General features: G+C 32.8%; 2 protein-coding genes across 2 annotated transcripts in view; one reads left to right on the top strand and one right to left on the bottom strand.

Annotated features, from left to right (window-relative positions):
* Positions 1–12,890, bottom strand: part of LOC149477284 (retinaldehyde-binding protein 1-like) — a 171,195-nt gene that overhangs the window by 89,120 nt on the left and 69,185 nt on the right. The window lies entirely within an intron of this gene.
* Positions 1–12,890, top strand: part of LOC149477287 (solute carrier family 2, facilitated glucose transporter member 8-like) — a 39,191-nt gene that overhangs the window by 19,227 nt on the left and 7,074 nt on the right. The window contains exon 3 of the mRNA XM_089710797.1: positions 5,971–6,200. Coding sequence (XP_089566923.1) covers positions 5,971–6,200 — 230 coding nt within the window. The remainder of the gene's footprint in view (positions 1–5,970; positions 6,201–12,890) is intronic.

Here is a 12,890-nt window from a genome sequence, read left to right as displayed (position 1 = left end):
AGCGGCCCGTTCGGTCCCAGACACAATAGATTTTCTATTGTGTCTGTGGTTCCGGGGCCTGAGTTATTAAAATTAAATTTGATATTAGGGATGGTATTTCATAAATGGGCCAAGTGTGACACGTGCGAGCGAAGCCAGCAGAAATCTTTTAAATATGTAATAAGTAATTGGTTTATTCATTCTACAATTATTAATCTATGAATTAATACATAATAAAATCAAACAACATACCAAGGCGATGGTACTGTAGTAATTTGACTATTCATGAGCCCTTAGCAATATGAAAAAAAATATTATGTGAACCTAACATGCATAATGCATATAGTTATATTTGAAATACTTTCGCGATCAACACCATAACGCGAACGTTATCATATAATTAATGAAATAACGTTGTATTGTTTGATTGATATTGTTCTATTATAGGTGAAAAAGTTTTCATATTAAGACTGTTCGGTTCTTAGCAAGCACATAAATCCATTGACTTGGTATGAAAAAAATCAAAACATGATTGACGATTGTACTTTCAGCCAAATTCTTTTTGGAGATCGGACCACCACCTATAACTAAACAGTCCCTAATATTTAGTCCTACATCTTTATATACATGTATGAAAGATCTCGCAAGAATAAATCATCAGTATGATTGCTACACACTAAGATTATGCAATGTAATGTGGGCAGAATGACAATGCACAGAGACTTAAGCAATTTTAACCGCACAGATTAACGATAAACGTCTATATTTATTATAATTCTACTTGCAATTACGTGAATATCTAAAAGGATTAACGGTTCTTACAGTATATTTTGTGTTTTCTATAATAATACAGGGTTCGATCAAGCTAGTTTGTTTAAGCTCGTTCAAAGCTCGTTACAGCTTATACGTCCTGATGATAAGATTTTTAATTTAAAGGGGCTTCGAAGTTTTATTTATTAAAACAACTTTATATACTAACTGCTATATATTATACAACTATATATAACCATAAATATATTAGAAATTAACACACATTCTAGAAAGACAATCAGCTTTTTTACTTTAAAAAAATCCTTAGTTTATTACTACACAGTGTTGAGATAAGAAAAGATACCAAATTTCAATTAAATAATAAAAATGCCAATGCTCTCTATAACGCATCTTTCCCTGCATCAAGTAAAATGCAAAACAGGTATGTGACTTACGCATTGTGCAGTTCATTTCAAACGGGTTTCCTTTAAGATCGATTTTACACACACTGCATTGATTTTTGTATGTCTACCTACATAAGAAAATATGAAATGAACTTTCAGAAATAATTTGTAAGGATATATTAAGTACTTACCTAACTAACCGCGCCGCGCGGTATCACCCGTTGGTCTTAGCGTGATAATAAATGGGATATCTAACACCGAAAGAATTTTCAAATCGGACCAGTAGTTCCTGAGATTAGCGCGTTCAAACAAACAAACAAACAAACTCTTCTTTTATAAATTACTAGCGGTCCGCCCCGGCTTCGCCCGTGGTACATATTTACGTTTTCTCTACATAAGAACCATCCTCGTACTTCAAGGAATATAATAAAAAAAGAATTATCGAAATCGGTTCAGCCGTTCTCAAATTATGCGCTTACCAACACATTTTGGGATTCATTTTTATATTATAAGATAATACCTATTAGTATAGATGGAGTATGGTTCATTTGAAATAAAAAAAAATCTTTTTTAAAGCAGGACATTTTTCAATAGTATTAGATGACAACCAACGCCATAAGGGCAGTAGAGATGGACCCTTTTGCTAAATCCCTGTGTTCAAAGGGGTTCTCAATAAAATACACATTTGAAGGCATCTAAAATCAGGAGGCATTTTCCTGTTTAGGTAGCGTGATTGTTTTATTTTAATAACGACAACAACTTAATCAATTTTAAGCATTCAGAAACAAATACTCTGCCTACAATAAATATAATAAGTAATACTGTCTACTAATAAGTGGTGTTCTATGTATTAAAAATCAGTTCACAAGAACTTAAATCAGAAATAACAATGTATACGGTGCTTTACATTATATCTCGAGAGATAGCGGATACAGTGAAATGTTGGCTAAGGTCAGTTGAGGTCAAATTCTTTGCCGTTAATAAATTATTTTCTTATCTTTCTCGCATTATGGCTTCATAGTTTATACTAATCTTTTTAATATGTTAAATAAAAGACCTGCACAATATGATCAATATACAGGGTTACAGGTTAAGTCGACCTATTCCTGTTAAGAGCGTGTAGTAGGGGTCAAAACAAACTGATTTGATCTTATAATACCATATCCAAAAGTTAGCCGTTGAAGAGTTATTGCAATTTTAATTTTTTTCTTGAAAATGCCACTTTATCTTCGCATTTAGCGTTTAATTTTTTATTTTACTTATTTGGTCTGGGTTTTTTTGAGTTTTTATGTAAAGGTTGAGTTAAACAATAATTCTCAGCAATAAAAATCCATATCGCTGCAAACAATTCAAAGAAATGGCTTTTAAACTAAAAATAATAACATTAAAGTAATTAAGTTAACTCGTTTTAAACAAAGATATTGAAAAAAATCTCTATGAAAATGTGTCTGCAGATGTTTTTAAAAACATGTGCATGTTCTTAGCTATGTAAAAAGGTATGATAACCTCAGGTAGCATTCGTAGATTCCAAGAAATCGGGGATAAACTTGGTATGGGGAAATAATTCTTAGAATAGCTCATTAACATCGGTCTAGTTATTATCTGCCTATGCGAACAATAAAGGGTTGTGCCGCGTGATTATGATGTCTCACTCACACGCTGCAACTATCTCGCTTCCACCTACTGGAGAGAGCAAGCAAGGTGATGGACGAAGCTGTATGGGGCGAAGGATGCCGCTTTGTATTTTTTAGTCTGCTTATGTGATTCGTCCGTAGTAGATGCGATTTCTGTGCTCCTCTGTGTATTGACAACGCGACTTGGCTTTCTTTTTGGACTGATTTTCTTCCGATTCTGTGACCGTGGCTCGAAACTGGACTTTGATTTTTGCTTGCGATTTGAATTTTCAAGATGAGTTCGTATACTAACGAAGAATATGCTGACATTTTGATGTTTTACGGGTTTTGTCAAGGTGTATCTGCACATGCTCGTGCGGAATACATGACCCGCTATCCTGACCGTCGTGCACCAGATGTTAGTGTCTTCGAAGGGACATATCGTCGCCTTAGAGAAACTGGTTCGATTCTAAGACGACGAACAGACGTCGGTCGGCCATCTGTCCGGGATGAGGAAGACGAAGAGGAAAATGAAATTAAGCGATTTTTTCGAATGGATCCCACGACATCAACAAACACTGTTGCCCGAGAACTTGGTCTGTCTCAGTGGAAAGTATGGTTCACAATGAACACTTCAGGATATTACCCATATCACTACACGCCCGTGCACGTGATGGAAGAAGGAGATCCTTTAAGAAGACTAGATTTTTGTAGATTCATGTTGAATGCGGATCTGGAAAACCCCTCGTTTTTCAAAAAAAATTTATGGACAGATGAGTCCAAATTTGATCAAGACGGTATCACAAACTACCATAACGCTCACTAATGGGCTCCGAAAGCACGTGGCAATCCTAACAAGAAGGATCCAAAAAAAATCACAAAGACGATTCAGTCTTAATGTGTGGATGGGGATAATTTCAAATAAATTAATTGGACCATACTTCCTTCCGGACAACCTAAATGGTGAAAATTATGAGACCTTTCTGCGCCAACATTTAAGCGACCTACTTGAAGACATACCCCTGACTTTGTTAAGAGACATGTGGTTCCAACATGATGGCTGCCCTGCACATTACAGAAGAAGTGTTAGAGAATGGTTAGACATCAACTATCCAAACAGATGGATCGGAAGAGGTGGGCCCATACCATGGCCGGCTAGAAGTCCAGACCTAACCCCCATGGACTTTTACGTATGGGGGCATATGAAGAGTCTGGTGTACGATGAGCCGAACCCGATTCCATCTGTTGATATTTTACGACAAAAAATTATCGATGCAGCCAATAAGATGAGGAACCAATTAACAACTGGGGTAGTCAAGAGTTCTCTGCGGAAAAGGTTTCAAATATGTGTACGCAATAGAGGAAGACATGTTGAGCAGGAACTGTAAAGTACAACATCAGAATAAATTATGACAAAATTTATTCTGATGTTGTACTTTACTAACACTGTCCCATGTTTATCCCCGATTTCTTGGAATCTACGAATGCTACCTGAGGTTATCATACCTTTTTACATAGCTAAGAACATGCACATGTTTTTAAAAACATCTGCAGACACATTTTCATAGAGATTTTTTTCAATATCTTTGTTTAAAACGAGTTAACTTAATTACTTTAATGTTATTATTTTTAGTTTAAAAGCCATTTCTTTGAATTGTTTGCAGCGATATGGATTTTTATTGCTGAGAATTATTGTTTAACTCAACCTTTACATAAAAACTCAAAAAAACCCAGACCAAATAAGTAAAATAAAAAATTAAACGCTAAATGCGAAGATAAAGTGGCATTTTCAAGAAAAAAATTAAAATTGCAATAACTCTTCAACGGCTAACTTTTGGATATGGTATTATAAGATCAAATCAGTTTGTTTTGACCCCTACTACACGCTCTTAACAGGAATAGGTCGACTTAACCTGTAACCCTGTATGATGAAATTAAATGGTACCTACTACTTTTTCCCATACATGCGCGCGAGACTAAAAACATATTACGATAAAAATATTTACTATTAATTTAGCCACAAAATGTTTTGGTTGTGATTTATGTTTTGACTGTGAATATTTATTTGCGAAATATGATAAGTTTATATTTGTAAAACGTAAGGCCGTAAATCAGGACCGGCAGTAATTACAATATAACACTTAGTGTTTAGTGATGATGCGGAAGATTTGCTATTGTAAAAAAAAAAGATAATAATAATAAAATTAACATGATTTTGTTTATATAAATTATTCTATTTTATTTATATATATGTATGTATATTGTATATCTAAGGGCCGATTTTTCAATGCTTGGATAAAACTTATCCGTCCAGTAAAGTATTACACGATAATATTAAAATGTCACGTAAACTGTCAAATACGAGCAATTAGAATACGTTTTTAAAATGGTAGTTTTATACATTATTCGACGAATAAGTTTTAACCAAGGATTTAAAAAACAGCCCTTAATATAAAATATTCTGATTTTATTTATTGTATTTATTTACTTATTACTTATATAATATATATTTATTATTTCTTAGTACCATATTAAATTAAATAATTTTTTTGTGTTGTATTGTTAGCATGTACCTAGCTATATTTCAGTAAGGAAGAGGGAACTTCCCTACTACAGGTCTATATATGACTTAAAAGGGAAGTTCCAAATGATTGTGACCACACCGCCATGCTGACCAATAAATAAAATTGTTTAAATTGTTTAAATTCAAAGCCCTCAAAAGGTGGGTGAACCATCTGCAATCATTGTGGCGTTCACATATCAATTTATTTTTTATCAGTCATGTATACAAAAAATGTATGCAATATTCATGTATGAATCGATTTTTTCTTTACTTTTTCATTGTTTCCCATTAAACTTTTCATTTATTACACACCTCAAAAATTCGATAAAATTAGCCATATCGGTGCAAACTGCAAAGTAATTTGTTTTTATATTTACCTATGATAGTTACCTACTTATATTAATACCTTTTTTGTGCACTAGTGAATAGTAATTGAATTTAAATAAACTGTTGATAAAATTCCTTAATTTTTGGTAGTAACACCGAACACGCCTTTAATAGCTTCACCTGTAGGCTGTTTTCGACCCACTTTAAACGGACAGATTTAATTAAAACCAAAGTTATCAAGGATCGGTGACTAAGTAATTTCATGAGTTCTTCCTATTAACGGGTGTTTTGAAGTTCTTTCTAAGTATACTAATTATACATCATGTTGTTACAGTAACAATCCCAGTGCTAAACTTTGGCATGCTAATGGGCTGGCAGTCGCCCATGACGCCGATCCTGCAATCAATCGACGGGCCCGCGCCCGAACCAATCAGCGATGAAACGATATCCTGGATGGCATCTATCACTTTCTTCCCGTCTATATTCTGTGGCGTCCTGGTCGGGGATCTGGCGGACCGGTGGGGCAGGAAGACCACGACCATGTTGACTTCTCTTATGCTTGTGGTGAGTTAAATTCCTAGTTATATTGGTAATCTGAAATATGATATGTGTGTGTGTGTGTGTGTGTGGAGCTTTTACCTACTTACAATATAAATTAGCTTTTCCAATAACAAAGTTATAGGTAGCCGGTAGGTGGAACGGGGAATGTAATCCATCGTCCGGTGCGGTGAGGCGGCTTGAGACGTGTTCCGCTCATGCCGCCAACGGGAGGGAAGAGCAGGCAAACTACCTTTCCTGTTCTTGGCTTGCGCCTGGCCTGGAGATGGGCTGCCGCCGAGGGGGTCGCGGAAGAATTCCAACAAATACCCGCGGCCCCATCATTAAAGCGGCTCGACGGAACACAGTGGGGTTTTAGTCGGTAAGAATCCGACATAACCCACGGCTCCTTCCCCGGGGGCCGTGGGTATCTTTGGAAGATTTCCCCACTATAAAAAAAAAAAAAAAAGGTAGCCGGTAGGTAGTTGGAATGAAAATTGTAACTTCTTCTATTGATGATAGTTTTAATTAATATCATATAGATTTAGAATATTATATGATAAAATAAAGAATCATTAGCGACATTATTATAATTATTAACTTGGTAGGTCTAAAAATTACAATACTTGTTGGAATTACCTAGAGTCCATTTCAAGAAAGAAGTCCCGCAGACGCAGCGCTGTATGCGCGCGTAATAATGTTGCAGGGTTAAATGTGGGGAAATCTGTGGGGGAAATTATGTATCGTTCATTTAATTTCATTTTATAAACTACAACGAATCGAATATTTAGATAAAAAAAATTGATATATGTAATGTATTGGCCGATTTCCCCATCTATTGTATATAAATTGTTTTGTGTTAATTATAAATTGTTCCATAATAATTGTCCGCGGGACTTCTTTCTTGAAATGGACTTTACGTATTGTAGCCAAAACCTGTAGTTGTAAAGGTTTCTTATTAAATCATGTAACTATAAATATAATAATCTATTTATAAATTATAAGTCATCTATACATTTTTATCATTACACGATGTTATATATAACGCTGACCTGTAACCTCTCATTAAAATCTATACTACGAAGCGAATTTTGTTTACTATATTTTTATCAATTTTACGTAAGATGATAAGGGTTTCATGAGACAGAAATATCGAGAAATATGTAGAGCAGGCTCCAAGGAGATGTTCGTTTGCAAAAATAGCGGACCTAAATCTGACTTCTGATATATATTGTATAGGTCCCAGACATCCTATAGACAGATGTTGCCAACCAGTTTTGTGGTCCCCCTGCCCGCACCCCGGTAATTAAATATGGCATACAAAGAAAAAAATAAAAATTTCCAAAACATGCCGTGTGGGGTATCAAATGAAAGAGCTTATTGAGTAGATCTCGAATATATAGCATACTATATACATTTCTTACACTTTCTCTAAGATTTTTTAGAAAATTTACGAAAATGGTCCATTTTTGAGTTAACTTTAAACCACTATAGATTGAAAACACATGAATATATTTTTTAAATTATTATTTTAAATAATTAACAATAGTCCATTGTTTATGATTCAATAGTTCGTAATATAATATAAGTGAGCTATGTGGTGGATTTGATGAAAATAACTATATACTATATGAACTTGAAAATATACTCGCCATCTTTGAATGCTCCCCCCACTCCCCCATGCAACTATTTCACTGTACGAAATATTGAATCGTAAACAATGGACTATTGTTAATTATTTAAAATAATAATTTAAAAAATATATTCATGAGTTTTCAATCTATAGTGGTTTAAAGTTAACTCAAAAATGGACCATTTTCGTAAATTTTCTAAAAAATCTTAGAGAAAGTGTAAGAAATGTATATAGTATGCTATATATTCGTGATCTACTCAATAAGCTCTTTCATTTGATACCCCACACGGCATGTTTTGGAAATTTTTATTTTTTTCTTTGTATGCCATATTTAATTACCGGGGTGCGGGCAGGGGGACCACAAAACTGGTTGGCAACATCTGTCTATAGGATGTCTGGGATCTATACAATATATATCAGAAGTCAGATTTAGGTCCGCGATTTTTGCAAACGAAACTCCACTGAGAGTCCGGTCTAATGCGTATATTTGTCCTACATAAATTTAATAGGTTAAGGGCTTGGTCTAGTAGTGCAAACAAATGCATCCTGTCATCCTATATGTAAATAATACAAATGTACTAAGGGAAAGTTGCTCCACTTAATTTTTAAAAATTAAATCATTCGTATAATTTAATATTCGTAATAAGTACCAAAAATGACAATTTGAAACAATTTTCGTGAAAATTACACCGGGTGATTTTTTTTTATCAGTACACAAAATTTGCGAATACTTTCTATTGATATCTTCAACTTCATGTTTATAAAACTGATCATCTTTTACAAAGAAATTTGGACGAAATATAAAAAAAATAAGCTTTCCATACAAAATGCATAACTCTATACATTTTTTTCGACCTAAGTTTCTTAGTGAAAGTTGTTCAGTTTAACTAATAAAACGGATAAACAAATTTTGTATTTAATAAAAAAAATGTAATGTTTGTGTTAAAAAATTATAAAATAGAAAAATACGCAAATGAAAACAAAAGATATTTATTTCTGACTAGCTTCCGCCCGCGACTCCGTCCGCGCGGATGTCAGTCTTCGCGTCTTCTACAGATTTATTATATTATGTATAATATATAGATTTATATTGATAAACCTAATAAATCTTTTGCTAGCATTCTGATGCTTTATCGGTTGCACTGGATTTATCTCTTTTTTTTCAATCGCTTGAATGATATAGGATGGGTCCTTGATGGGCATCGAATGCTGAAGTCTCGAATCAATCAATTCTGACAGTAGGCAATTTATGTAAAATCCAATAATGGTCCATCATTTTATTTTTTTAACGAATGATTCACTCTAGTCCAAACAGCAAATAAGCAGACTTCTGCTTCTGCAACGTTTAGTTGTCCCTGAATTTGGAAAAAATAGTCATGATTCTTATCTATGACAAAAGTGTTATTTTTTGCATTGTATTTCAAATATTACATTTTTTTTTAACCGCATCTTCCGCATTCATGTCTTTTGCCGGAATTAGACATTTAACTTCTACTAGTCCCATTTTCCCTTTTTGATATGGGAGTGTATAAAGTAAATTTTTTAGATATTTCTCGTTATACTTTTAAAAAGTTATTATTGTCATTTTGCTCATTAGGTAAAGTAATTTCGATATCAGTTTTAAGTTTTTTGATACCTGCAATAATAACGTCATAATCGCCTGCACATACTTATCGATTACACCCTGTATACAATCCACCATCCACATTCATAATGTTTTCCTGTCCTCCTCTCCTTTACGCTGTTCACCGATACATTTTAAATGAGTAAATCTGCTACCACTGAAGGATGTTTCATTGTGATCAGCAAATTTTCACCACTGTTGTCGATTATTTGTTTTTCATTTTTAATCAATTGGGAATCATCAGTTTTGTTTTTTGCAGATTGGTGATATACCCTAACAATACGTCGAAAAGGGAAAGCATCAACGAATTATCGTTTTCGTCCTCTTTTTTTATTCTTCGCGTCTCTGTTACTTCTGTTTGTTTAGTTCTCAACCCCACTGAATTTTGATGATGTGATGATAATCCATTCGTTTTAATATTGGTACTTAGAGTTTTTTGGTAGTTTTGTAGTTAGACTAAACTAGAAATGGTGGACTAAATTTGTCAGCGCGTCTGTAAGATCAGAATATAAAACCAACATCCTGTATTTAAATTACAAAATTAATAATCAAACAACATGCCGCTACGTTGAAAATGACTAGAAGAAAAAATTAAAACACCTCGGATCAATTTTGGAGTAAACAAATCATTTTCCCCGTATGGGGATTTCCCCGGATGAACTTGGGAAGTTCAAGTTCTCAATACAAGTTTATATTATATTTCGTATTTCTCAAACGAAAAATAAACATTTTTGGAACTTCAAAAAAATTATATTATAAGAAAATTTATGAGCTTACTTTAGTTTTAAAGAAATATACATCCCTTTACTGACACCCCGTAAAATAAAGAAATTGTTGCCAATCACCTTTGCAATCTATTTGGTTTCATTAACTTTATGTTCGAAGATCATTTTTTTTCTAGTAGTTACACGCGTATTTTTTTCGTTTATTTTCCATATCGAAATCAAATGTTTAAAAATACGAATATTTGCACAAAACTAAGATAAAAATAATCAATTAACAAAAATATTAAATTTAATGAAGTGGAGCAACTTTCACTTCGGTATGAAGGAAAATCGAGCGTAGAGCACACGTCAGAACGCTCCGGCCCAAGGAGCGCGACTAAAGAAATTCGCTAGGATTTTTCCTTATTATTTTAAATATTTTTTTAATATTTAAAGAATTATCAAAATTCAAAAAACATTTTTTTTAAAGGATTAATACTCATTGGTCTTCAAACAACTCGAATAAATTAATGGAAAAAATAACTTTTAGCAGTATTTATCAATCGATTTTGTAAGGCAAAAAATGGGAAATTTAATGAATTTATAACGCTCTAATTAAGAAAATCATAAGTTTTTCGGCAATTGTATTCAGCAGTTTTTAATAACGACTATATAAGGATAATAATGCGCTGATCAGATTATGTAAATTGTAATCGGTTGCAACGTAGTGAGTGCACAAACTTAGCTCGAAATGATTTTGGGGGAAAGAGACTTATCTTGAAGGCCTGATTAAGGTAACATAAAGTAACTTTATAAATGTGAAAAAATTCACGCGCATTGCGTATATAACACTAATTGATAAACAAGAAAAAAAAATTCAGTTTATCATTTCATTAGCCGGGAAAAAATTGTCAAATAACTTGTTGAAAACGCAATTTTGCTAGACTGCAGCCTTAAGAGTTAAAAATTACATAGATAAAACAGAAAATACAAGTCAAAGTATAGACCCAGACATTAATTACGTGTTAGGATTATCGTACTAATATTAAATTAAATTAAGAAAGAAACAATAATACATATATGTATTTCATTTTTATTAAGTACCTACACTTTACCTACAGATCTAGGTATACAATTTGACATCTATTGCAGAAAGGAAAGTAGAGTTTGAAAAAATGTAGGTAAATTCCTTAAATCTTATCATAAATTCTTTTTAAACTCTGCTAAAGTGATAGTACTAATTTAACGTGTAATTAATTATGTTTCTATCTCAATCATATTTCCAAAATTACCTTTTTTATAAGTTTAAAGTGGGTAGATAAATAAACATATCTATAAAACATCAAACACAAAGAAAATTTTACATAATTTGTCTCTGACCTGAATGAGGCATTGAAATATATAATAATATATTTAATTTTACAACAATTTGCAAACACGTCAGTAATTGTATATGTATAATGAGTTATTATTTCTTATACAATTCACATGAGATTGCGTTAAAAGATAAATTGAATTTGACTTAATTGAATATAAAGTAAATACCGAGATAAAGTTAAGAAAAACCTCCGTCAGATAGAGTATTATTCACTTGTATAATGTTTATTCTAAATATTTAAATAAACGATATAATCCATCTTGGATCGATCCTAATTTTCTAATATATAAAATTCTCGTGTCACAGTTTTCGTTGCCATACTCCTCCGAAACGGCTGGACCGATTCTCATGAAATTTTCTGTACATATCGGGTAAGTCTGAGAATCGGCCAACATCTATTTTTCATATTATGTAGGTACCACGGGCGAAGCCGGGGCGGACCGCTAGTCTAATATATAAAATTCATATCGCGATGTTTGAAGTTAAACTTGACCGATTCTCATGAAATTTTCTGTGCATATCGGGTAGATCTGAAAATCGGTCAACATTTATTTTTCATACCCCTAAGTGATAAGAGAAGGGCATAACAACGTTTGCTGGGACAGCTAGTATACCTACTATACCATATATTATTCTTATATAGGACATGTATCATTGGAATACGAACCAGTCACCAGATAACCCATTTTGCAATCTCTGATCACGCTTGTCTCACAACTTTACCAAGCAGTTCTAACTACTTCGTACCCCATTAAATCTGTATATTATCTTAAACTAAATACATACACGCTTAGTAATTATAGTCTCTTATCTATATGATTGCGTGGTTTTATATTATTTAATAAAGAATTAAATCAAATAAATCAAGTTCGATCTACAATTGCGTAACCCATGATTAATGTTTTGCATAAGATATTTAATTCAATGGAAATTTATTTATTATTAAATGTAAATCTGTTTAATATAAATAATTAACACGTAATATGAAACGTGGATAAAATAAATAAATAATATAACAGTTCTAGATCTTTGTCTAATATTATTTCTGTAAAATATTATATGAGACGTATTTTTTGCCGCTTTTATTCTTGTTTGATGAAATGAAACTTCTAAAATTTCAAGGTCGCGCCATGGCAATACCGTCACGTCATGGAGTAAGGCGACGATTTTGGTTTTTAGCTCGGCACACACGCTCTTTTTAATATTTATGAATTTGTATACGTTATGTTCTTTTTTTTCGGATTTAATTATAGTCTAAACTTTAACCTTTCCGCTTGCGTCTTCGTCCGCAAAATCAAAGGAAAACTCGCATAGTTACCAGTGGAATTTCCAGAGATAAACACATCTTACTTCCTTTTTCACATCTTTGTATCAAATC

Source organism: Colias philodice, chromosome 25 (genome assembly GCF_061535455.1).
Source record: "Colias philodice isolate Cphi_HAF_F1 chromosome 25, ilColPhil1 Martin Lab GWU primary, whole genome shotgun sequence".
NCBI lineage: Eukaryota > Metazoa > Arthropoda > Insecta > Lepidoptera > Pieridae > Colias > Colias philodice.
Note: the sequence above shows the minus strand (reverse complement) of the source record. Positions and strands in the feature narration are given on the sequence as shown.